The sequence below is a fragment of the Strix uralensis genome, chromosome 1 (genome assembly GCF_047716275.1).
Source record: "Strix uralensis isolate ZFMK-TIS-50842 chromosome 1, bStrUra1, whole genome shotgun sequence".
NCBI lineage: Eukaryota > Metazoa > Chordata > Aves > Strigiformes > Strigidae > Strix > Strix uralensis.
In genome coordinates, this window is record NC_133972.1 from 38,320,634 (window position 1) to 38,348,156 (window position 27,523).

The 27,523-nt window shown below is 39.4% G+C and overlaps 1 protein-coding gene across 5 annotated transcripts in view; it reads left to right on the forward strand.

The window, feature by feature from the left end:
- The first annotated feature begins 3,100 nt into the window (after window positions 1-3,100).
- Window positions 3,101-27,523, forward strand: part of SNX13 (sorting nexin 13) — a 73,659-nt gene continuing 49,236 nt past the window's right edge. For 2 of the 5 annotated variants that reach the window (XM_074863292.1, XM_074863311.1), the window contains exons 1-2: window positions 3,103-3,331; window positions 25,187-25,299. In XM_074863292.1, coding sequence (XP_074719393.1) covers window positions 3,320-3,331; window positions 25,187-25,299 — 125 coding nt within the window. In that variant the 5' untranslated portion in view covers window positions 3,103-3,319. Of the gene's footprint in view, window positions 3,332-25,186; window positions 25,300-27,523 lie in introns of all 5 variants that reach the window. The other 3 variants (XM_074863330.1, XM_074863302.1, XM_074863320.1) reach the window with 3 other exon arrangements.

Sequence of the window (27,523 nt, forward strand, 5' to 3'; positions counted from 1 at the left end):
GCTTATAGTCAGTGAAAACTGTAATAAATGCAAAGAACACCAAGACATTGGGCAACAGGTAGTTGTCTTATAATTATGAAGGTATTTGCAGCCATCAGCGTTAAGGTATTCCTTCTAGTTAAATTAAGCATTTGTCTAGGCCTATGAGAAAGAAAATTCTCTGAGTATTTTAAGGACTGGGTGCAAAACCTTTCTGCCATGTTTGTATTTGACTACAGATATATATACTTGCCCCACACAGCTCTTCGCAGAGTGCTTGTGGGTTTGTGGAGGTGACAAGAAAATCACAAGCATGCTGCTCTGCCTGGATGAGCACGGTGCTCCTGTGGCTGCACCACTTCCGTTACGTACGCTAGCTCGTTGCACCGCCAGTCCCAAGCTGCGTGTGTAACAACTGCACAAGGATAAAATGTAAGGAATATGACTCTCTGATGGATGACTCACCCAGTCTAATAGCATTATTGTCACTTGAAGATGGGCTCAGGGAAACAAAAAAGTGTTCAGGTGCTTCTGGCCTACCATTGATAACCCTTTATATCACAGCTGAAGCCTTGTTTCCAGACCTGCTCATACTAATTTAGAAACACCCTCCTCCACAGAAAAAAAACATAATTTGTACCTACAGTTTTTCAGTTTATCCTGAGAACAGGAACAGGCAACATAACTGTTTAATTCCTCAGTGATGGGCAGCTTTCTTTTCTCTTCCTCGTTTGTGCTACTCCCAGCAGACTAGTTTTTCAAGAAGTCCCTCATATCATCCTCTTTTCAAGCTGTTGCCTCTTCTTGCCTCTCCTTTACAATGCTGCCTCCTCTTCCGCCTTGAGCCTGCTTTTGTGTGTTTCAGTCCTTCCTCACAGCCTCATTCCTGCTGTTGCGACGATACTACCTTTCCTTTTGAAGTTGAGATGGTATTAACCAAAAATTAGAACAATAAATTATAATATTAGTAACAATTTTGCAACAATATTAAGGCTATGCTGACAGGTGTAAAATCAGAGAACAGTTTTCAGTAGAAGTATCGATAGCTTTATTCCAGCAGTACAAGAAATACAGTGCCAAGAGTTTCTTTTGCTAGGCAATCATCTTGCTTCAACTAGAATAATTGATATATAGTTTAAATATCATGAGACTTTTACCTCCTGTTTACCCCTTACATTTTATAAGCTGGGTAATTTATCTTATCAGTGCATGATATTGTGCCTTGCTGAGAGAATGTATTTATGACTAAGTGTCATGGCTAGCAGTATGTGTTTTAAGTATTTTGATTCTATTTCCTACCTAGCTAAGTATGTGTTGATGTTTTTGTGTAATTACACAACTGATAATTTACTGAGCACTTTGCTATGGGTCCCTTCAGGGTTTCTTCTACCACAGACCTGAGCACAATTGAAGTTGGCTGAATTGAAGTTCAGTGAAAGTCACAAATAGAGAACTACAGCTGTGTATACATACAACTGTCTTCCAAATAAGCATCTACAGAATGCTGTAAATAAATGTTAGGGGGCCAAAGCAACACAATGGAATTGGTATTTCACAACTCCCATTGCTCAATGTTTTTGAACAATTTTTAATTTATCAAGATGGTGAAATCCATGTGCAAGACCACTGCATCGTTCTGTTGTTGTTAAATCCATTGTTTAAAAAGAGAGTTGTGTGTGCTGTGAGATTTGGATTTCCTCTGAGGGCTCAACTTGGAGGAAAGAGTAATGCTAACATGAAACATTAAAAAATACAGACTTTGAAGTACAAAGCTTACCAGATACTCAAAAAAGTTAATATTTTGGATTGTTTAGAAAAGGCAAACAAACGATTATGAATATCAAGGGTCTGCTTTTTTGAAAGGGCAATCAATGTGACTAACAGCTGGGTCTCTGACAGGGGAAAAACAGTTGTATGAGTAAAACTGAAACTCAGTAATACTCACAAATAAAACTAAGAAGTGGGCAACCTTGAAGTGCTAAGTATTTCACAGTCCCTGGGAAAATTAGAGAACTTCTACAAAACCCACCAGCCTTAAGGGCTGCCTAACGCCCTTCGCACCTCTGTAAGAAAAGGGGCTTTGCTTTTACTTGGGGAGAAAAACCAGTGTCACTGAAGAAGGTTGGTTTTCTTCACATTGTAACAGTAGTGTTGCTTTTCCTCAATCTTCACTGCTAACCATTACTACATCTTTGGTGTTCATTTTCTGTTATTTGCAATGCAGAAAAAATCCTGTCTTGTTTCTCTCTCCTACTGCACCTAAGGTTAACTTTGTAACTTTGAAGTCTAGTTAGAAAGCAAGCAAGTAAATATCACCTCCTCCCAGAACAGTGTGTAAAGGAAAAGCACCAAGTTTCAGAGAGGAGTCTCTCCGTGTATTCAAACACAGAGCTGTGGGGGTACGTTGCACCCTGAGCAGGACTCGCTGCTCTGGTGCAGACAGGCCTCCGCTTCTGAGGAGATGTGTTTCGGTTCCACCACTTATGCCGCTGCTTAACAACACTGTGGGTAACAGACTTACAGATGTCTCTTTCTTAACACCTAGAGCAGGGAAAAGACATGCAGTGCTGCATACGTTATTGGTAGATGATAAGCATCCTGCCTGGTCAGAAATTTAAAAAAAATATTTCAGTTAGCATCCTCAGAACAGCTGCCTGGCACCGAAGAGCTCGGAGACAAGGCACACCAGCGTCTCAAGGGAGACAGGGCAAAAAGCCCCCACAGCAAAGCAGCTTTGACTACAGCGTTTCAAGTTCTACTACAAGGCTTCAAGTTCTCCCTTCGGGCTGTGCAGCGCTTCAGGGCCGCTGCACCGCGGGGTGGGCTCCGGCAGAGACCCCCCGAGCCATACCCGGCCCCCGGATTGACCGGACCGAGGGGCTCCGGCGCAGCCCTGGGGACGGACCCTGGCAGAGGGCCGCCCGCGCTGGTTATGGTCCCCCCGGCCCTGGCAGGCGGCGGCGCGGTGTGGGGGAGCGGCGGGCCGGGCCGGGCCGGGCCGGGCCGCGGCAGGGCGGGGGGTGGGCGGGGCGTCCCCGGCGGGGGCGGCCCCGCGTCCGGCAGCACCAATGGTCGGGCGCGCCGGGCGGGGAGCGGCGGCGGTGCACGTAGCTCTCCCAAGATGGCGGCCGCTCCGGACCGAGCTGCGAGGGCGGCTGCGGAGCTGGGGGTGGCGGGCGGCCGCTGAGGGGGGCGGCAGGGGGCTGGCGGCGCTCGCCTCGCCTCGCCTCGCCTCGCCTCCCCTCCGCGCAGGGTGAGGGGGAGCTTTCCGCGCGGCCGCGAGGCTTCACCATGCTGCGGGGCTAGAGCCGCCGAGGCGCCGCAGCGCAGCGGGGTAATAATGTTAGCAGAGGTAAGAGCCCTGCTGCGGCCGGCGGGGTGCGGGAGGAGAGGGAGCGGGCAGCCGCAGCCCGTGGCGGAGGAGCGGCTCTGCCCTCCGCCGGGCCTCCGACCTGCCCAGGTGGCAGGCAGCCTCCCCCTTGGCCGGGAGGGCAGAGGCGCCGGACAGCCCGCCTAGGGCAGCGCCGGGCCCCTCTTATCTCCCTTCCCTCCTCCGCGGCCGGGCGCAGTTCCCCCGGTAGGGCCCGGCAGGGCGGGACGGGAGGGGGACGCTCCGGCGCCGCGGCGGAGCCCGGCCCGCCGTGCCTGCTCCGGGCCGGGCGGGCCCGGCCTGCCCCGCCGGCCGTTGGGTTTTCCCGTCCCGCGAGGGGCCGCCGGGCCGCTCCTCCGCGGCGGGCCCTGTTTCTGGAGGAGCGCACCTGGTGAAGAGGGGGCCTGCGGCGGCCCTAGGCCTCGCCGGAGAGGTGTCCCCGCCCGGGCCCCGGACGCTGGCTCCGACTTCAGCCCCTCCGGCCTCCTCCTCCATGTAAAGGCTCCGTGTTTGCTGTCTTCTTGAACGGCTTAAACCGAACAGTTTTGCTGTTGCAGGAGTTTGTGGTTGTAGATAATTAGTAGAAGTTAGCTGCCTCGGTTCGCCTCTCCCGGGTAGGGGGTTTCTGTCCCAAGGCAGCTGAGCAGCCAAGCTGAGGCAAGCAGGTATTTGAGGATCAGCGTGGGCTAGAAATGGCTTCTGTGTCCATAGGTGCTCTCAAAGGGGGAATCTGACGGTGTTTTCTGGTTGCTGGAAATGAGACTTTCTCCTGTACTCGGTTTCTCCACAAAGACCGATTGATTTTCTATTTTTAATATGTCAGCAAGGTGTCTGGCATACAGATAGTTCTCCAACATGATGATTGTCTTACCTGTGTTTTATAATTTGCCATTTTATCCCACAGTGAAGGTTATTTGTCCAAAACTGAATTGTCTTTAATCTTGAAGGGTGAAGGCTTGCTTTTGGACACCTAAGAAATTTAGCTTTGCTTTCCTGAAAAACAGCTAAAAAAGTATCCTGAAGCTTTCAGTCTCCATCAGTTCAAAGTTTCAGGGTATTAGGAAAGTGGTTCTGTAGTGCCACACGCTCTCAGATTTCCTTGGGAGGGTAAAATTTGCTGAGTGAGTGAAACCTGTAAAAATACATGACCTATTTTTTCATGAAGGGTATTTGGTGGGTGGTCAGGGTTAACAATCTGCATTAAATAGTGTTGGCGAGTGTGATACGTAAGCATTGACCATAGTAATTTAGATTATTTTAAGGGTGGAATAGAACATTCTGGGTCAGTGCCTCATACTGGACTGTTCGTTCTGTTTGATGATGGCTGCGTGTGCCTATCCAAGGCACTTTATTGTCTTGAAATTGAAAATTTTTTTCTAATAGCAGTGGTATAGCAGTGTGGATGACACTTGCTCCGTTGGCTTTTTGAGGTAAAACCCAGTGCTTACATGTGTGATGACCAGTTATGATACTTAGCCTTGGTGTCTGGAGAACTGGGTTCTGATGTGCTTTACTTCTAGTTCCTATATTTAAAATATTTGTAGACAAGATGGTTCAGGGTGATGTTTTCCAGGCTTGATCTCTGACAAGGAGATGACTTTAAATTTTGGTGGGGAATCTGGCAAAGTTGCAGGCTTTGCTTGCCTGCCTGAAAAGCAGTGGTGGGGAGTTCTTCAAACAGCCAGACAGCTCTTGGCTGTCGGACGACCCGCCTGATGTGAACTGGAGAGAGTCCTTTCCAGCGTGCCTTTTTGGATGTATCAGTCGTGACTTGGTAGGTAAAACATCTTGTGAAAACTGTGTGAACCCTCTCCACGCTTTGTAGGAAGATGCAGATTGCTTCAGGCCTACTGCTACATGTATATAGTATTCTATAAACACCTAAATATCTCCTTTTTTTTTTTTTTTTTTGCTATATGTGAAAATTGAGGTGAAATGTATGGTGGATTGACATTAGAGAAGGGCAACAGTGAAAACTGCCCATGTCTGTAGGCTGCCTAAATTTATCTTAATAACTTTGAGGAGGGGGAACACTGGACAGCCAGTAAGTCTGTTTTTTTTCTTCTCGCAAAGTACCTATTTTATTTAAGAACATGTAGTGAAGTGAGATGATAAGATATGCTGGATATTTGTAGACTTGTATAGTTTGCTACTGTCTAGAATGGCCAAGATTGCTGTCTCTTTTTTTTTTTTCCCCAGCCATTAAAAATTTAGAAACATTTCTCCCACTGTAACTGTTAGTTTTATAATTTAACACTGTAGACTATTGTTCTTAAATACATTTAAGCATGAAAGAAAGGCAGAATCTGTTTCTACATGTGTTGTTATCATGCAGTTAGAACATAACTTACAGTTTCTTGAGATCAGTTTCCTATACGCTTTTACTGTATCCATATATGCAGATCCCAGCAGATTCAGTCCAGTTTTGTGTGGATGCAGTTAGGATTAAGACCTTGTAATCAGTAACTTCAGGGGAAGATCGCACTTCCCGTCAGGAAAAAAATACCGGCTGTGTTTTTTATTTGGCCCTTACTGCAGGTCTTCTTATTTTAGTTGCATCAGAAATCATGTCATTGGATGCCAAGCACATACACTTATTTACCTACTGAGCAAACACTGTTCCCCAATTTTTCATCATCTTGGCCATCGGAACTTATTTCTGCAGTCATGTTGAATACATTCCGTCTGCATGCGTTCAGAGTCCTGCTGCAGTGGTCATTTCCCTGGTCTGTTGGGTTGGCCTTTCTGTGTCCTTTCACTTGTTCCCCTTTTCTTATTCATCAGATGTCTCCTTTGCTTTTTAAGACCCAGTGTGGTCTGTTTCCATGTGACTTACTGTTTCAGCACTTTCTCATCTGATGAAGCCATGATGGACACAAGTTGCAAGTCTGTCTCTTGTGTTTTCAGACAACTGTCTTCACTATTTGTGCCTCTTGTGCAGTAGCAACTGTACTGCCCCAACTACAGCGAGGCAGCAGGTGTTTTACAACTCTGGCTCTTACTGGTCAATGGTGTCTTAAATTCTGATGGGAACAAACGTTAAATAGGATTTTGATGGGACTTAGTTTACAAGAAGTTTTAGAATGTCTTTCAGATTGTTGGCCTGTGCTGTCTGCATTTGCAACCCATGTTGCTCTAAAGGCAGCACTTCAGAAAAAGTGAGTAGATTTCTTTTTCCATTTTTTTTCTCTCCAGTTGCTCATAAACTGCTTTGAGATGCTTGGTGAGGACTTCCTTCTGAATTTATGAACAGCTAAATTTTCGACATCTTGATTCTCAGCTTAGCAAGAGTACTTGTTGCAGTATGAGTGACAGTTGAGAAGACTTTTCAAATTTGACAAAGTAGGAAAACTTTTTTTTCTTGTCCGCAGCTAAAGGAGCCATACAAAATGAGCTCTGACATGTTGATATTTCTTGTTATTGCAACTGGTCAAGATAATTCACTAACTACATGTAGTATTTCCTTCCTGTTAAACAATCTACTCTTTATTTATAAGAGATGTTTAACAAACTTTTTTTTTACACTTTGATAGCTAGTAACCATTGAGAACTGTTTTTCAGCGAAACCAAGCAAATTAGCCTGATTTTTAAGAATGAAGGTTGACTCAGCAGCTTGTTTTAACTTACTTTAGAATAATAATGAATTAGCTTTACTGAAACAGTAGCACATTATAATGTATATGTTAGTCCAGCTCTGAAAGATGCAGAACACAGTTAACTGCTTGACATACTATAGCATTGTTAATTTTTGCCGTTCCTTGATACGGGGCTGTGGAAGGTTGCTCTGATGCTTCATGTGACTGAACTATGTTGGTAGAGACAGCTTTGAATGTGTTGACAATTAGCAGGGTGTGGACAGAAATTAGTTTTCTGCCCTTTTGTGGAATTTGTATTCTGGGGCTTTGGTTTGGTACCAGTGCTTTGCCAGATGAGATCTAGCTGGAGCATCAGTTGCAAGGCCTTGGGAGGTAAAAGCCTCTCTTTCTCCTTTAATATATTCTGTAAATGAAGTCTACCCCATTGCTGGTCTGCTTTGTCCCTAATTGTTGCTATAAAATCTCTTTTAATAACTCCATATTCTGTGGAGTGCCAGTTAAAATTATGTGAGGAATGGTAAAAATAGGAAAATTAACCTTTTACAAAGAATGGATGTCATATCTTCCTTGTATTTGTTTTTAAATATTTTGCTGGCTATTAGTAAAAGGTAGTGTCTAAATGCTCAGGGCTATTCTTAGAGTATACAGTTGAGCCTAAACTGCTGAGACTGAATGCAGAGTTCTGCAACAACTCTAAAATGTCAGTCTGGATCTTTCCCCAAAGCAGCGTGGAAGAAGAAAAGTATAAAGTTCCTCAGTTCAGTAAAAATAGCTTGTCTGGTTAGATAGCTGAAGGAGCTCCAAATGATGATTTCCTCTGTCTGGCTGCACTCTAGGGAATTATCTCTGTTTTAAATATGTTTGTCCCTTTCTCTACACCCTCACAAAGATGACAAAGCATGTTTTCCTTTGAACTAGCATTAGGAGCGTTGCTATTATTAGAAATAAGAAACCATTGGTGTTTTATGTAAGTATTGGCAACACTTAAAGAATTAATAATTTGAAGTCCCATTAACACTTTTCAGCATTGCTTGACCGAGAGTACCAAGGCTGGAATAATAGAAAAATCAATTGCAATTGGCACTGGCAGTTGCATGAGAGAGAAACTTCAAGAAGTACAAGGCATTGTGATCTTGGGCTTAATTGCTTGTTCTCTTCTGTGCCCACCCCCCCCCCGCCCCCAAGTAATGTCTGATTTCTGAAATGAGAAAACGAGGCATTATTTCATGATGTAAACATACTGCTTTTATCAAGAGTAACCTTGTTTACGTAATTTCTATACTATTACACTTTAAAATGATGGCCGCGTAATTATGATTATAGGTATGAGGTGAAATGGGCATTAATTTTTAATGTGAGTAAACATAGATGATAGGTATGTTCAGCTAGGGGATTCCTTTTGTAACTGCGATTTATTTTGGAAGAGAGGTCAATTCCTACCCTGTCAGAGTTTGGGAATACCTATTAAGATTTTATTCTTGCTCTGAAGCAGAAGTAGCTGTAAAATCCTCAGACAGCGGAGGTGGATTTCTGAAGTTACAGTGTTGATTGACTTTCTGTTTTCTATATGGAAGGGGATGTGATCTCAGTGTTATAGTTAAAAAGGTGTGAGTCAAGTTTATTCTTGTATTTTAACATTGGCATTTCACAAACATTTAAAAAGCCTCACAAATTTTTAACTAGCTTTGTTCAAGTGGGATTCTCTGAAAATCCAGGGATTTCCCAGGACAAAATACAGACTTTGACCATAGTGGATAGTTCAGTAGTTTTATTTTGAAGCTATTTCACCAGCGGCCCTTAAACTTCTTCAGTCCTGCTGCTTTGCATATTTTTTTGGACAGTAAGCACAAGACCAATTTGATTTGTACCCCACCAGTCAGTCTACTAGTTGTCAGCGGGAGATAATGGAAAGTAAGCAAGCAGAGATGAGTTTGTCCTTTCCTGTGTCAAATGGCTTGTGTGATGTCCTTTCAGTGCCTTGACTGGGTTGGAAGAATTTTTGATAATCAGATATGTTAAATATCCAGAACTGTGTTTTTATTTCACGGGTGGAAATAGTGCTGTGTTTATTCAAGTGAAGGGTAATATGGCCTAATTAAAAGTTCACAGGTACCTGTTGTCTGTAACATTGATGTCTAAAATGCTTGATTCAGTATCCCATTGCAGTTGGAGTTTTGGGTATGAAGACGAGCTTTAGAAGTTTTCTTTCTAAGAATGTTCATGAATTTGGGGGCTTACTTTGAGTATTAGCTGCTTAAATGCAGCTGTGCTTTTGTTACAGTGTGATTTTATTTTTATTTTTTGTTTGTTCCTCTGCCTTTCTTCCCTTAATCCCATGCTTCTGGGAGGAACGGGGTGATCCCGGTTCTATTTTAGTCTAATCTGTTTGTGTCAGAATGCTATTAGTTAATAAATATCACTATTTTAAGATCATGTATTCCCATTCTTCAGTATATTTTGCAATTCTAAGAAATAACTGTACTCAACACTTCTGCTGATGCCTCTGAGGCAGTATAGGTTACGCTATCTCTTGTGATGTAAGGGAACAAACTTGCACAGGAAGTTTGAATTGCTACATATCCTGTAGGATGCTCTGCATTTCCACTCTTCCTGTTGGTGCTGTCAGACAAGGCCAAGTAGAAAATACTGTAGAAATTCATCGTGAAATTCTTGCCACAGCTAACCAACTGAATATGAAACAGTGCCTCAGACTTGAGGTAATTTCTCTCATAGCTCTTAACTGGTCCTCAAAGCAATGGGAAAGAACATGCCTGATGTTCCCAGTCACCCTGTGTTCAGCGTTTGACATTCCAGACTCTGCAGATGAGTGAAAAGTCTGATGGTGTATATGCTTTAGGAAATAAGTATCCAACCTGTGTAACTGTAGAAAGAGTGATTGCTTTGAAGTTTTGCTAACGGTCAAAATGATCTTGGAACTGGCTGACTTAGAGATGTGATGAAGCGTTGCTTGTTGCTGTGCTGCTATTCTGAGAGCTGCTGCTGCGGACTGAAGAGAGGTGTCTGAGTCCTGGATTCATCCTTCTGTGTGAGGCCTGGCACCTCTTCACTTAAACCTTTGAATTCCACGTCCTTTATAAAAACTCAAAACGTTGTTTATTTTCAGTTTTGCCAAATGGTGCAGTATTTGATAACATTGTATCATCTTACTTTTCTGAAGCATATGTAATGATTTTTGTGTTACCTTGAAAGTAACAGTATCAGTAATGATATGTATTCCTTGTTTACTGAAGGAATTATATGTGCTTGAAATTGAACCTGTATTTTGGTGTGGAATTCCACGCCCTCCCCCCACCCCCAAATGCTATGCTGGGTGGGTTGTCCGCCCTCCAGTATATCTTGGCATATTTGTTACTGATAGATATCTTAATTTTTAATGAAATCTGTTTGTTTGAGATAGCTAATCTCTTTTAAAAGTGGAAGAAAAATACTTTTGTAGTTTATATACCCAAGTTAGTATTTCTGGTCACAATGCTAATGCATTGAAATTTCATTAACTTTGCAAAGTAAAATCATATACTATAGAAATCTTGAATCTTGTGATTTAATGTCTCAATTACAGATTTAATCTGATGGTACATACAATAAAATGGGAATTACTTACGGTTCATTTATTGCTTATGTGTAATTTTAAAATTCTCGTGGAAAACAAATTGGTATGAATATAATTTTCATTGTTTTGGTAAGAAGATATTTCTGTACAACACTAAGCTAGGAGAATAAAGTTTTTGTTTAAATTTTCACTCTTACCACAGTTTTCCTTCGTTAAACATAATTTATTCTTGCTTTGTGTGTAGAAGCATTTGGTACTAGCACCTTGCTTTATGGTCTTACAACTATATCCTGTGTTCTCTCTCGTGCTTCATGCCTGCATTAATTTGACTTGCACATGTGACTGAAACTTTGAAATAAGTGTTATTTATTTCTTTTTGTTGTTTTTAAGGTCTGGACTTTAAATAATATTGGTCTTTGTGTCTTTCAGTTGGCAGTTTCCCTACTACTTCTTAAAGATGTCCCTGCCTGTGGTAGAGGGGTTGGAGCAAGGTGATCTTTAAGGTCCCTTCCAACCGAAATCATTCTAAGATTATGAGTTAGAAATAGTGAGACCAAAGGCAAACTTCATGTTTCTATGAGTGTTTCTAAAGTCTTCCATTACTTTATTGGGTATTTTCCTTTACTGAACTCTCCAGTGAATGATGGTCTGCTGTTTTCCACTACTGTTTCTTTTAATTGTGCTTTATTCTACTGATACCCTCTTTTGTTTTCTATTTTAAATTATTTTTGTTTTAATAATCTCAATATAACATTATACTTCCACTCTTAATTTTTCTCTGGATTTCTGGAGATTTGCCCATAACTGTTATTTCTCTTATTATCTATTTTTTGATGCATTCTGCAAAGCATTTTTCTGTTTTCCAATGATCAAAATAACTGCGTTGCTGCTGTGTGGAATGGTATACCTGGGTTAGTCTATGAATGTTTCCACCTTGCTGTCTGTATGGTTCTTTTGTTTATTACTTGGTGCTCTAGTATGTTTCCTTCATCTTTATTTTTCTTCCTTATATATTTATCTTCATTTTCCTGCTGCTGCTGTCACTAGGTTGGCCATATATTTTTCTTTAGATATCTTGCATGCATAAAGGAATTCAGGACAACTAAGTGTGTCGTTTCACGTTCAACTTAACTGGGTCTAGTTTGCACTGCTACTAAAGAGGTTTTCTCCCTCCCACCAGACACAAGCTGGTGTTGCACTGCTTCTTGTATCAGGTCTAGCAGCTAAGCAGCAACTGCATCAGGAATTGTTTCGTTTTGGTGAACCAGCCTTCTGGAGAGGTATGAGGGTGGGAATACAGGAGAAGTTGCCAAAACAACAGCTGCATGGTCTGGTCTGAGGGAAGTGCATAGTGCTTTCCTGCATTTCCTTTTGTTTAGGTCTAAAGTGAATCAATATCCAAAATAATTCCTGTCCTTTTGAAAACAGGGGATGTCATTATTCCTTCTGTGACTTCTGAATGCATCTCTACCTCCAGAAAAAGTTACAAGTAAGGTTACCTAGTGACACACTGGTTAGGTTTCTTCTTTCTTCTTGATGTTCTAGAGCAAGTGGTGATGATTGAGATATTTAGATATCTTCTGTAAACTTACCCTGAGAGCTGGATACTGAAATGACTTAGTTTCATCTATAATTAGTTTCAGTCTACAATCTTGAAGTATTAGTGGCAGGAGTTGATGCACCCTTTCTGTGCTTTCTTTTCCCTTCTCCCCCTCGAAATTCATTGAAATTTGTTGGAAATATTCCATGACCTGATGCTTGAGAATGAAGCGTTACGTTGAATTCATAGAACTGTCCCTCTGTGTGAACTTTATTTGCAGATGTTTACTCTTACTTTCCCTCCTCAGTGTCGCAGTGGGCAGGACGTAGTATAGGCCCCTGGAAGATACCTAGGGAGTAGTTGACACAGTAACTCTGTGTCCTGATTTTTTGTGAGGAAAGAGAGGAAGACTACTTGAGACTAAAAAATTTCTCTAGGATCTCTTGGCTTCCACAGAGAGGCCAGATGGACAGACGTGATGGAGCAGAGTTTTGGAAGAAATTGTAGGACGCTCTACTCTACTGAAGCAAATCTGTTTGCTTCTGAGTTATATGCTACAGCGCCTGTCAGCAGCATTACATAGCAAATCACTTGGATAAAACCTGTGAAGTTTCTTAGGCATGGCAGGCAGAATGGTGTTTTCAATAACAGTATTCAGGAAAAGGCAGAAGTGCATAGTGGACTGTGAAAGAGATGCACAGAGTACCTATGCTTTCCCAAAAGGGATGGTGAATCAAACATCTCTTGGAAGTGAGTGGGTAGAGCAGACAAGCAATAAGGACTGAAGGAGGGATTGAGAAAGGGGATATTAAACACATGAAGGGGAATGTTTTGATTGTTTTTATTAATATTCCCATTACATTTATCCCACTGGAAGAAAGACAGTAAGATTTAAACACTTTTTTCCCCTCCCTCTTAAGTAGGGGTGTTTTCTGTCATACCCTTAAAAGTGCTGCTTTTTTTGTTGGCACTGTCCATTCTGCTGAGAGTTAGGCATCAACTGCTCGTTAAAGAAGTCGCAGTCGTCTTTGAGTGTTGTGGACTATTGAATAATTTGGAGACACTGAACTAGACTTCCTCTTGCTTTATGCAACTGGATAATACTCTGTTCAGAAAAATAGCTGCAAGGAACTGGAAGTTTTGAGGCTTACTCTGGCTTTGTAAAGGTTTTTGTCATTCTGCATAACATCTGTTGCTACAGTTATTTTGTCTTCATTCAGTAAGCATGCTTCATAGGAAATTTGGCCTTGTAGGAGTTCAGATGCACTCTGAGACTGGGAATCTTCAGAGGAAGGTGCTAGTATTCTGTCAGTGAATTTAAGTTTCTTAAAAATGCACTGTATTTGCAACTTGGGATCTATTTGTTATTTGGCTACTGAAAACTGCTTCTTTGTGGTGCATACTCTGATCTTTGAGGTCCCTCTATTTTTACATCCATTTCATTTTGTAGTTTGTTAATTATGATGCTGGTTAAAAAGCACTACATACTTCTAAAAAATGTTGGGGAACGATCAGTAAATTTTTGAGAAGAGAAATTAGATATAGTGAAGGGGTGATCATTGCAAGCAGGAGTCCAAACTGGAACTAGATTCATGGTGCCGGCACTGATTGAGATCTTGGAACTAAAAGAACATAACCCCCCCGAGTTTATTAAATCAATGAATATAAGGTTGGTAGCTGTTTCTTCGGATTCCAGTGTTCGGGCAGTAGATGCCCTTTTTTATGTTGGTGGTAGGTGTATAGGAGACTACTGCTCTTGCTTATTTATTTTTGAAGATAAAGGTGAGCGCCAGGGGGTAGAGGAGGGGGGAAAAAACTTTTAAAAGTTATGTTACTTCCTAGTCACATAAAGGGGGGGTCAGAATATTAATTGGGAGCACCAATAAACTTTTAAAACTACCATTCCCTTGGTGGCCCAGGTAGCCAGTATGTGGTTTCAGTATATGGATGTGCTTTGTTTTGACACAAAATCCCTTGTGGTAGAATTGGATATTGTATATTGGTTTCCAGATGGATTTGTGTTGTAATGGGGAGACCAAAACTGGACACAGGACTTAAGGAGTGGTCTTACATATCCAAATAGAGAAGAAGGATCACTTTGCCGGACCTGCTGGTGGCACTTTTGCTGATACAGGGTAGAATGCTGTTGACTCCCTTTGCTACAAGGGCTCGCTGCTGACTTGTGTTTACCTTACTGCCTGCCAGAACTGCTGGGTCCCTTTTTGTAGAGCTGCTTCCCAGAGAGTTGGCTCACAGACTGTATTGTGGCCCAGGGTTATTCCACCCCAGATGCATGCTTGTTTTTTGTTGAACTTTGTGAGGTTCCTGTCAGCCCATTTCTCTAGCCTGTCGACATCTCTCTGAACAGTAGCTCTACCCTCCAGCGTATTGAGCACTCGCCCCAGTGTAGTATTCTATGCAGACTTACTGAGAGTGCACTGTGTCCTACCATCCAGGTCATTAATGAAGACATTAAACAGCATTGGTCCCCATATTGATCCTTGAAGGTTCCCACCTAGTTACTGGCTGCATGCTGAACTTTGCACCACTGATCATGTGTCTCTGCATCTAGCAATCCAGTCAGTTTTTCACTTACCTTATCTATTACCTCACCAATTTTGCGATAAGAAGAGGGTGGGATATTGTGTCAATGGCCTTGCTAAAGGCAAGGTGCACAACACTTAAGCCCCCCTCCCTGTCCTCAACATCAGTCACCTCATCATAAAAAGCAATTGGTCAGACATGCTTTGCACTTGGTAAATCCATTTTGGTTGCTCACAGCCTTCTTCGAGACTGAGGTGAGGCTGCCTGGCATGTATTTTCCTTGCTTCCTGGCCTGGACCTTCCTTCTTGCAGATCCTCTTCTGCTGCCAGTATAATTTGAGAAATCATTTATGTTGGCTTTCTGTTGAGCTTTGGCTTTCTGGATTCCATAATACCGGTTGCAGTACTGCCTGTAGTCTAGGTGCCATTTGACATTACAGATGAGAAACTCAATGTGGTTTTCCTTTGAGTCCTACCTTATTATTTATAGCTTTTCTCCTCCTTTTTAATAAAGAAAAAATTGTCCTTTTTTTCAGGGGTGGAGAGGGATAGGGGTATCTTAACCACATTATTTAACTTACCAAAATAATTCCACAAAGATATGTGATATGAATGGCTATAGTTAGAGACAACAGCCTTGATCGCTAGGGACAATGTGTAAATTAATTTTTAGTCTTGTTGAGCATGTCTGTTACTGAAGGACTCCTTCTGGCAATTGTGATACATAATGTGAATTAACTTCTTCCACTTGCATTCTTTCACATTTGTAACCTGACCTAGTAAGGCAATTAGAGTCTCTCTTTATATTTAGTCTAGGCTCAGATAAAAATATTCTAAAGTTATGTTGCTAACTTAATACTTTTAAAGTAACTTTTTCCCTTAGGTGAGGAGTGTTGCTTATTTGGGAGCTTTCAGATTGTGATATGTATTTTTAAAATAATAAAAACCCACAGTAAAATACGGTACTGCATCCAAAGCAGTTTCATCTTAAAGTTGGTGGGGTAACGTTGTAGTTCAGAGGACTCTGAAAATTGTGCTGCAAGTAGCACATAACAGATACAACATTACCAGTAGATTAAAGAATTAAACAAACTCTCAGATGACTAATTTTATAGCCTGCGGAAGCCAGAGTACTAAAAGATTATTCAGAAGTCAATGACTAAACCTTTCTACAGTAAACTTAAGTACTGGATTTTGTGTGTGTATATGTGTAATGTTTATGTATATGTGAAATATATATAAACACATATAACTTTCTCAGTAAAAAAAATCACATGTCCTGCAGATACGTCTTTGAAAAATACGGTTTATCAGTCTTTTTAGAAGAAACTAAAGGTTTTAAGGAGTTTGAGAATAATTATTTGCTTATAGATGCTTTTAAGGAAGTCATCAAGTCATAGGAAAAACATTCTATTCTTTTTCAGTATAAAATTTGAAGCTAGTGTCTGCTGTTTCAATGAGATGAGTTGTTTAGGAAAAAGCAAAAAAAGCCACAATAACTGCTGCTGCAATGTGCGGTTCCAAAATATTCATAATTTTATGGAATTTATGTTATGCTATACCTTCATGTCTTTGACAAATCTGTATTTGCAAAAACTAAGCACTTTCACTTTGTTTTACTTCCTATTTTTGTGGGGCTGTTATTGTTTGAAGTTTCTGAGATTTCTGAAAGTAGATATTATATTGTTGTGTGCCTTTAAGCTAGTTCTATCAGTTTAAGATTGTGCAAACTATTTTGCACATAGCAGCTGCTGTGAAATTGTGTGATATCTCCATAGAAGAAATGATGGATTTATTTCAAAAAAAGTAATCATTGTTCATCAGACCTCTTATAACCCATCTTTTTCCACTTTCTCCTCCCTCTAAAGATCATGGGCAAGAATGGATTGCCTTTGAACAGAAGGCTGTGTCCCAAACCGTTTACATATAAATAATCTTTATGTATATTTTCTTAGTATGAGCTGATATAGGTAATGGCATAAACTGGGCAGTATGGTGGAGATTTGAGTTCAAGAAATAGGCAGCTACTTATTGCTTGGTGGGAAGGATGCTCAGTTGAAGTTATCACTACCATGTAACATGAGCTTAAACCTAAAGAAATTTCTAGCTTCAAAAAGAATAGCTGTTAAGGTATGAAGAAACCTTTTTAAAAATGTGTCTTACACGACTGTTTCTGCAGTAGCCCAGGGCTCTGCCTGCAGGTTTTCAATGTGATAGAACATAAAGAGACAGTCTACTATATCTGACTGTTATGGAGACAGATGGATTTAATGTACTTCTGCCAAGATAAATATTGAGAATCTTAAGTGGTAGTGATTGTTCTAGAAGCAAAGTTGGTAATTTGTTAAATCTGCTTAGTGGGATCAGTTTGCTTTAGCAGTGAAAGAAGGAAAACATGGGTGAAAGGAACTTTTAAATAATGCCTTGGTGCAGTTTTAGGCAAGAAAGTAAAAAGTTTGAAATGCTGCTTGAGCAGTAATCACAAATGAAATATGCAATAACACTTTCTTGACTAAAGAGCATGTGACTTCATAATTTTTAGCCATTTAGGAGAACAGACTTTACTTGGTAAAGATTCCGAGGGCTTCCCCCTCTCTCCTTTTTGCCAGTGTTTTGCACTAGCAAAACTTGAAATAGATGTAATCTGTTTATCCAGAGGCTGAACATAGAACAATCCAGATTATCTCATTGGCATGAATTCAAGCTAGAGTTAGAGGGATTACTTTATTTTCTCACTTTCGATCACCTTAGGTGATCCTGTCAAGCAATAACCCTGGCCCTGTTCTGATCAGCCAAGGTGATCCAAAATGCTTTGATCCTTTTTGTCTGTTTTCTGTCCACATGGCTAAACTTAGACACAAGTCAATATGCATACTTACAAAGGAAAAGGATCACTTCCTTTGAAATTATGTTAAAAATGAGTTTGAATATGTCACTTCTATATTTAAGAAAGTAGCAGAAAGTGGGCTTGCGTTTCCTATTTCCCATCACTATCCAAGATGCTCAAGTGCTTCTTTTAAACTTGACCAAAACTCTGTATCTTTTAAACTAAAACCCACTCTGAATCGTACTCTAATGCAAAGGTTATCAGAGTGTGTGTGTCTGAAGGTGGCCTCTTGTTTTTCATAGTAAGATAAATCCACTTTCAAAATAAGGTTACATGAAATGAGGCTTTCTGTCCCTTGGTGATAGTTCTGCTGTATAATAAAATACCTGTTAGTGCTGAAAAAAAAGGTTAGTAAAATGAAGGTCGATTTAAAGTTAAAAAAATCTACTTCCTAATTTCATGTTCAGCAGTGATGGCAGAGCAGGTGTGAGAGAGGAAAAAAAAAATCTTGACTCTTTAATCCAGGCTGAATTTTACTCTCTTTTTTTTCTCTTGAAAAGAAAGTTTGATGTTGAAAATATTTACCATTTCTGGTAGAATAATTACCAGTGTTAACCAGGGACTGTTAATTTTTTTTATCACCTTTGTTACACAAACCATGTAACCATTGTATCAAAATATGGAACATAATTTTTCTATTTTAATAGTAATGTTCTGACTATAGCAAACAGGCAGATTTTATTTCAGTAATGGAATTTGTTGATCTCTGGAGAAATACTGAAATTGAAGTAACATGCACAATAGCTTTTAAACTTTCTAGTTACATGCTGTACTTCAATGTTATGTACTTTAACAAAATGTTAGCTTAAATTTTCATTGAAAGGTTTGCACTTCTTAAAATTAACTTCTTGAATAGTCAAAACAGAGCAGTAATTGTGGTTTTAGAATATAGATGAAAAATCATTGCTTTTCTAGAAGAACTTTGTTAGACCACCTTCTATAACTAGGGGGGAAGGTAGGGGAAAATGATCCCAAAAGCTGTTCTGTCTCATGAAGTGTGAGGAGCAGCAGGAAAATCCAAACTAAATAGTTAGACATGATTGCACTTGAATTAATCCAACTGTTAACTAGTTAAGCCATTTGACATACAAAGTCTGTGTTGAGAGGAGGAGGTGAGGTAGAGGGGGCAGATGGACTTTTAACAGATGAGAGGAGAATTTCCAGCCTCTGTAACCAGGAGGGATCAGCAGGAATACTGCACTTATCCAGAAGAAACTCCATTGGCCTAATGTCTTAATTCTTAACATTAATTGTGTAACTTTTTTTTTTTTATTTAAAAGATGATTAGTGTATATTTATATACTTTAGTATTTTAAGCTTGATTTGGGAAAAAATAAATCTAAACTTAGAACAACAAAAGCAAAATAGATTTTTTTTAAAAAAAGAAGGAATTTTATATATTAAATCCTGAGTGTTCTTGTGAGTACTGCAGTAAATTGTGTAGATTCACTACAATTATTTTTCCATAGTCTGAAGCAGGAATGGAGCATAGGGTTTTGTTTTGCCTTGCTTTTTTGGGCTGAGGAAGGAAAAAGGCAAAAGGATAAGAAGGAAGAGGTTAAAAAGAAACCTTTAGTGATGTTAGGAAACGAGGACACACAAAACTCTTCAAAACCCTGATTGACATGTCTTTTACTTGATTGCTGTAACTTTGACAGGTAGGAGAATGTAACTACAAAGACCTTAATGATTTATTTCACAATTGTTAAATATTTCTCCTAGTAGTGTAACATAACAATTTTACTGCAGATGAAATTGGCACTCCAGTTGATATAGCTTTCCAGTTTTACTTGTCATGCCAGTGAAGCGACAGTAATTTGAATCCTGAAATAATGTTTTTAATCACTTGACAAAAATGACACCTTGATTATGGAAAGGTTTATACGTGAACATGTTCCATTTACACTCAAAATGGAAGTCAAATTAAAAGGCAGATGTGTAGAATTAACAAAATTAAACTTGACATCTAGTGTGTATCCAATCCTTGAAAGTTTTTTTTTAATGTGAGCCCAGAGGTGGCATTAAATACATTTGACAAAACAGCATATTAAAAACCCAAATGGCAAGGAATAGTTTGCTTATCAATGTCTAGTTAGGGACAGGTCAGCTACTGTCACTTTAAATATTCATGGACAAATGTAATTGAATATACACAGTAAAATAATTGTGAGCAAAGAAGCGTGGTTTTGTTTTTAAATTACACTGTTCTTTCAATGTCCAGATTATTCTGTTGCTACCATTAAATTTGAAAATCACAAATGGCAGTCTTCAGGAGAGGTATGGGCCTGTTAGATGCTACAGCTGTCAGACATGCAGCTTCAGTAGAATACTACTGAACTCTTACAAGCGGCTAATTCCAGAGCCCAGCCTTCCTGTATGGATGTTCTCTGTTTCCCCTCCTGCCCCATCTCCAAACTTGAAACCACAATTACTCCAAGCATGTGGGGGAATCATGAAGAAAGTTGAGTGCCTGGAACAGAAGCTCCCAGCTGGAGTGGGAGGATAGTGGCACCCGGAGCCTCATGAGAGGAAGCACGTGTCCTCTGTTTGGTGGCAAAGGGGAAGATAAGAAGAAGAGGACTACCTGTTGGCTGGACTTCTGGAGTAGCACTAAACTAGAAACATTTATATATCTTATTGTCAGTTGCAAGATAAAATTGACAGCACCAGTTTAAATGCAAACAGCCTACAGTGACCTTGGTGAATCATTTTAGTGAAAGATGTGTCAAGGCTGAGGATTTTGCGTAAAGGTGGGATAGAGACAAAGCTCTGAAAGCTTGTCATCTGGATTAAGCAAACAAGAAACCTATTGAAACTACTTTCAAGTGTGGTAAGACATAGCTGTGTTTGTTACCGGAGTAAATCATTGCTGTTGGGGTTGGTGCATTAAATCCTTGCCATGCTCCCATTTATTTGCAAAATACTCTAGCTAATTCATAACTAGTAAATTATGTTATGCATAACTCCATGCATACTAAATTACAGTAGGATTTTTCTTCTCTTAAACTGTTGATTTAACACTGTCTGTGTGGCCTTAGTACACAGTTTCTAGGCAGTGAATCTTGAGGATTTACACAAGGTCCTGTGTGAATGGTCATGTTAAATTGCGTAATCAGTCTCAGCTCAGCACTGCTAGCCATAACAGTATGCGACTGGGACCATCAAAATGATTCATTAATTAGGAAGCAGAAGCCAAAGAAAGGAAGAGCAGATGTATATAAGAAAGCAAGTTCTTTATGTGCTACTTTTAGTATTTGGCTGTATAGTGTGGGAAAAATTGACAAAGCCTAGTCAAAAAAAAAAAAAGCAGGTGTCATTGAGAGGTGATAGTCTTGTTATCTGTAACAGCTGAATCAAGCTCCTGAATATTCACTGTAGTGTGTCTCCTCTAACCTGATGAGGCTCTTCACTGTGCTGTTTGGAGTCACAGGCAGCCCTTTACTTCAATTGCAGTTTATTTTGCTAAAGCGATTTCATACTGTGGGAAGAAGATTGCTGTGTGTGACTGTGATGCTACATTAGCCCTTTGTGTGTATGACCTTACTAATACACTGTAGAAGTCTTGCTTTGTAAGATCTTAGACATGAAAGATAAGAAGTGGCTTGTATCAGAAATAGTGTGGCCAGCAGGGACAGGGAAGTGATCTTACCCCTGTACTTGGCACTGATAAGGCCGCGCCTCGAATACTGTGTTCAGTTTTGGGCCCCTCACTACAAAAAGGACATGGAATTACTCGAGTGTGTCCAGAGAAGGGCAACGAAGCTGGTGAAGGGTCTGGAGCACATGTCGTAAGAGGAGCGGCTGAGGGAACTGGGGGTGTTTAGTCTGGAGAAGAGGAGGCTGAGGGGAGACCTCATCGCCCTCTATCACTACCTGAAAGGAGGTTGAGGAGAGCTGGGGATGAGTCTCTTTAACCAAGTAATGAGCGATAAGACAAGAGGTAATGGCCTCAAGTTGTGCCAGGGAAGGTTTAGACTGGATATTAGGAAGCATTTCTTTACAGAATGGGTTGTTAGGTGTTGGAATGAGCTGCCCAGGGAGGTGGTGGAGTCCCCATCCCTGGAGGTGTTTAAGAGTAGGGTCGACATAGCGCTGAGGGATATGGTGTATTTGGAATCTGTCAGTGCTAGGTTAACGGTTGGACTAGATGATCTTCAAGGTCCTTTCCAACCTAGATGATTCTGTGATAGTGAGGCTAATACATGGCATCTGTAGTGATGGTAAGCAAAAGTGGCTAAAACTGATGAACTGGAATGGTTGTTGTTCTGAAATAAAGATCTTTTATCCATGTGCGCATGTCTGTATGCATACATATACCCATACATGCCTACCACAGGATTAAGGACTATGTTCTTTAGCATTTAGGTAACCATCCCTAGTTACTTGAAATTCAGTAAATAGTATTATGACAGTTCAGCTTGGAAGTTTGCACTCTCAGCATAGGGAATGTCAGCTTTTAAAGGGTCTGGATAGCTGTGGGTTAAACACCACCATTATACCATCTCTTCAGAAGAGACTGGCTTGTTCTTTCTGTCAAGAGTGACAAGCATTCACCATTCAGTTAACTTTAGTAAGGCTAGGCAGAGCTTCAGTAAATCTGTGAATCTTCAAAAAAATTGACATTATAAATAAAACTTATTTGGAAATAAGTTGTAAGTAGTGGGGTTTGAATTTAGTAATACCTGAGCTAGTTCCATACTGACCAGCTGTGTGGTCATATTTATGTAATGTTTGGACTGGATTTTCTTTTAATAGTTGATTTTGATGTGTTAAAGGAACTTTGTTTAAAGTTTTCATTTCTGACTGGGAGTCTTAAAGGTGCTGAAGTCCCTTTAAGAAGTGTGAAGTTAGGAGAAGTTTTATTTACAGTCAGCCTAGAGGGTTGCTGATGATTAGATTCCTCTGAATGTCTTGAAATCCCTAAGACTATAAACCACTCATCTAAAGTATACGAGAATTGGGCCAGTATCTGTTGTACTTACTGCAGTGTACCAACTTGTACGAGTTTTAAGAAATCCTATTAAAATACCAAATGAGATTTGAATCTCTGTAGCCATATGCTAAACTGCAAAACTAGAGCATAGGACAAAAGGTCACTGTTTTATTTATTATAGAACTTTCTTTGTTAACTACACATTCATTCAACTCTGAATATGCATCCTGCTATCTAGTTTAATTAAGTTTTGTCAAGTCATTTAGAGTGCTTATCCCATATTTAGAACTCAAACTTTTTGAATAATGCTATTAAGCGTACAGATTTTTTGACAAAAAAAAGACCACAATTAAATGTTATCTTCTCTGTGTGTATCATCCTGTTGCTTGTAGTGCTCTACAGAAGTTTTAAAATTTATTTCTGAAGATATGAACATGAAGAATCTTCTTTGTGTCTTGAAATGTAGATGTATAATGAGAGCTCATGTCTTTTTTACTTAATTGTTATATTTGCCACATTTTTTGATTGGTGTCCCTCTCCTTGTCTCTCTCCTCTCCACCCTGCAAGCAGTTTATCTACTCTGTCTACTTATTGTGAGTCAACAAAATCTTCTACTTAGCTGTGGCCAAGATTTTTTTTATTTATTGTAGCACAGATCTTTAACATTTTAGCTGTGTGAATTGTATGGTTAATATAATCTAATAAAGCACTTTTTTAGCTTAAAGAAAACTGAATAACTTGCAGTCCAGTCTCTTAATTGTAGCACGTTTAATTAAACATTTAAGTATGTAGACAAGTGTAGTTTTTTTCCATCCTTAAACACCAAGAAAAAAAGCCAGTATAGCTTCTCCAGGTCTTGTTAAGAAGCTTTAACTAGGAAGAAAATAGAATTTCATCTCAGCATTCCATTAAACTTATAATAAATTAGGAAGAATTAAATTATTCTGATGATTGCAATTTACGTCTATGAAACTGTCTCTCCTTAGAGCTGTGATTTTTGCTTTTGGGCAGCCTCAGGAACTCAAAACTCCTGCTCTCAGGAAAGAACCGAAGCTGCTTTTATGTAGGAACCTTATTTGATATGATTTTTCATTGTTTATAAGATTTTTAAAAATTTTTTGTGAGGAAGTTGATTTTTATAAATCCTATGCCTAAGATGGAAAGATGAAATCTAAATAGTCCCTTTAGAGAAATTGGAGCTTTAGGCAAGCTTCCCCTGTCCTCCATATTAAAAGCTAAAAAAGGGCTCTCTGCAAATACAGTGTTCGATCTCTGCTTGTTTTCTAAATGTCAAACTGCAAGACAAGTTTATTTAAATACTTTTTTAGTGTTACTTGTTGACATAGCAGTTGTCTGAGTTCCCATGAGGGTGTCATTTGATTACTGGAAGAAAAGGCGTAAATTAGACAACAAAAAAAGAGAAGTTGAGAACCTTGGAGCCAGAACCATTTTGGTGGCCTATAAATACTTGTCATCATTGGTTTCACGCTCTTGGGACTTGGCTGAAACATGCTTTCCATATTGAACTAGAGACTAGATTGAATTAAATTTATGTAATCTTTGTGGACTGCATTGCAGCATTGTGAAGGTCCAAAACTATTTTAGCTCAGTTCAGTCAGATTTTCCTTACCTTGCTTTTTAAATTACCCTGCCTATATGTATATATAGGTCTAATCTATCCAGATACACACACATGTTTGATCTATATATGTGTGTTTATGAATGCACTTTTACTGTAACCTATATTGACAAAATAACTTGCATCTTGCTGCTTTTTTCATACTCCTGGTGAATCCGCCAGCGCAGGTGAAGCTTTGCCTGCTGCGTTATGCAAGACACCAGCCCCAAAATCCCACCAGCCCCGCAGATGCTCTTGTGGCTGACTTTAACTACGCCATGGGCTTTCCAAACAACTCTTGTCTCCCGCCCCCCCCCCCCCCCCCCCACTGCCGAAGTATCAGTCCTGCCTGCTAAGCTATATCTCTTCTCACAACATGATAATGCCTGTGGGGAGAAAATGTTAATCTGGGATCTTAATTTTTTTCATAGATTAAATTTCTTGATTCGAAAACAGAATTGTGTTTAGATATTTCAAAGAATTGTTTGAATGCTCTTGATTTCTGTGGTAAAAGTTGTTAGAGGTAATAATCAGTTTCTTAAGTTTCCCTCTTTTATTTAAAGGGAGGAGTAAAAGTAAACTCACACCAAATATTTGGTGCACTTGTTGACCCCTTTGTGACTTGACTGGAGAAAGGGATGGTTTCGGTCTTGAAACTGCTTTGATCTAGGGAAGAAATAGTGTTGCTTGGTTGTGGAAAATGGCATGTTTAATTGTGTAAAACGAGGCTGTATTAATCTCTTCCTGTTCTGTTACTAAGTCTGCTTTTCTCCTGGAAGTAGTGGAGAATTTCACAGGGGAGAAAAAAGGGATCTCAAGAAATAAAAGTGCTCAAAATGAGAATAGAGAAGAAAAAGAAATGGCACTCAAGGGTGATAGCTGCATCTGAAGTGAGAGATGAGTAACAATATATGAAAGAAAAATACTCTAATGTTGGCTGAACAGGACTACTAGCCCACAATATAATTTAATAGCATTATGCTTTTAAAAAATAAAGATAACTTTTATTTCATCAAGTAAAACTTATTTAATATTTCATATCTAGTTAAAATGTATCAGCTTTTGTAGAAACTACAAATGCTGCTTTAGAGACTTCAAGTTGTATGAATATCATTAATTATTCCTTTTCCATGTGTTCTTGTTTACAGACCAGTCTTTCCATATGGGGATGGGGAAGTCTTGGCCTTGTGCTTTTTCTAGTAACTTTTGGACCCTTCGCTATATTTTACTTTGCATTTTATATCCTCTGCTTTGTGGGTGGGTAAGTATACTACTTAGTGTTTCATATAATTTACTATGAAAGTAAAGTTTTAATGTGTATGTTAGCAAATAGTTTGCTCTGAAAATCTGAAGTGACTTCTATGAAATTGGTATTTCCACATTTAGCAGCTCTAAGCAAAAATTTTTTTCTGGAGATCTCAATTTTATCAGAAGTCATTTTTTTTCACTGTTGAATAGTTCTTATACTACCTTTGGCTATGCAAAAGAAAGATTTTTGATTTACAAGGGAAAAAAAAAGAGCTATTTGTAACAGGTGTTAGAGGACAAATACTCACATAAAACCAATGTTAATTTCAGTTCATACTTTCTATTACTGTGTCAGTTCTTTTTCCAGGTACTTACAAAGTGACTATGTCCCCTTTATCACAATCTCATTTTCCTACCAAAGGTACTTCATTCATGAGGAAAGTGTAGATGTTTTCCTGGGTGTGTGGAAGTGATGCTGTATCTTGAACAAGTAGATCCGTTCAGCAGCTGTAGACATTTTATAGTTTATAGACAAGAAGGAAGCAAATGTGATGTTTTTATAGTCTTTAGCACCTTTATTACATTGTATATTATGAAGTCTGCCTTGTATAACCATGGAAACTTTTTTAATAAGTTTACATGTATTAGTGGGATATTCCTCCTTCCTCACTCATAAGACTAATCTACAGGACAACAACATTTTCAGGTTCTTCAAGACCTGCTTGAGTTCTAATGGTGTGTTTGGGCTATCTTTAATATTTTCTTTCCTTCCTTGGAAATACTCTTTTAACCTTCTTATTGGATACAGTACAGAATGTATGTATATTCCTGTACATCTCATCAAAAAATGTAACAGAAATTAGTGGCTAGAATTAGAGCTGCAACATGTGGATTTCAACTGTATTAAAGTTGGAATTCCATCTCTGAGAAATCAGAACAGTCATACTACTAGAGTGAGGATGTAGCTAAAGTAAAACTTTTGTCTTGTTAAGTCCTGATACATGTATGATTGGCATATTTTGCTGGCTGTTTGTCTAGCTCAAAAAACAAAGAATTCATCCAGAGAGCGAGAGTTCATCCATTTACTGTTTTGTGTTACCACTTGCTTAATATTTGTAGTATGAGAAATAATGTGGGATATAATAATTTCCTAAAAGCTCATACTTCCTTCTTGCTCAAATTCAGTTGCTTGACTTTTCAAAGCTTAAGAGTCAAAGCAGGCTCTCATGGAGTATGTCTGAAGTCAGTTACAGTTTGCCACTGTGAGACTGCGTCTAGTGCCTGAGCTCACTCATTCTCAAGTCATCTCTGATAACTCTTTGCTGTGATTCTTTTGCTGCTTTGGTTCATTTTTGTAGCTAGTCAGTGGATATTGATTATCTTAAGGATAAATTCATCTCATGGTAGTGTATCTGTTAAAGCAGAATTTGTATCCATCTCCCTATCATGTGTTTACTTATAGATAGAGATGAAGTCTCAGCCCTTCCAGTAAAACATCATTACTTCATTACTTTAATATACACATCTTCTTGGCTAAGCCTGTGATCTGGCCCTTTTTTAGACTTAATCTTTTTCAGAGTGACACACCTACTTTAAGTTTTAACATTCAGCATACAGAACTGTGAGTGCTAACTAGGTCAAATAGGTTTGTCTAAATTACTTTTGCCTACTCTTTCGTTTTGAATTAATTCCTGTGAAGTTACGCAAAATACTTGGTCATATTTCCCTTAGAAACAATCAGAAATTAATGTTATAAAGTAACTTTTTTTCACTTATAATTAACAATTATATATCATAAAATCATTTATAGATTTTTATCTTCTAAATTTATAATTTTGGTTCATGGCTATAGTAATGTCCATAATACTTACCATACCCTATCTGGAGCAAAACAACAATTTTGGACATGGACTTTTATGGTAGAATTTTACTTTGAAACTTGGAGTTCTTATGCAATTTGTCATGCAGTTTTCTAACTTTTTATACTTGCTCAAAACCAGTGGCCTGTATCAAAGGTTTCTGACTCCCACTAGCTGGGAGTACATTTCTGACCCACTTTGCAGTTCAAACAAAAGAAAATGTTGAATCATAGCTGATTGCATTCTTAGTATTGACCTAAGCATTTAAACTATACACCAGCAAGTTGTGAAGGAAAACTGTGGTGATGCCATATCTGTATAAACATAATCTGTTTATACTGTTTCACTTGTTACGTGTTATCTAATTATTTCATTTTG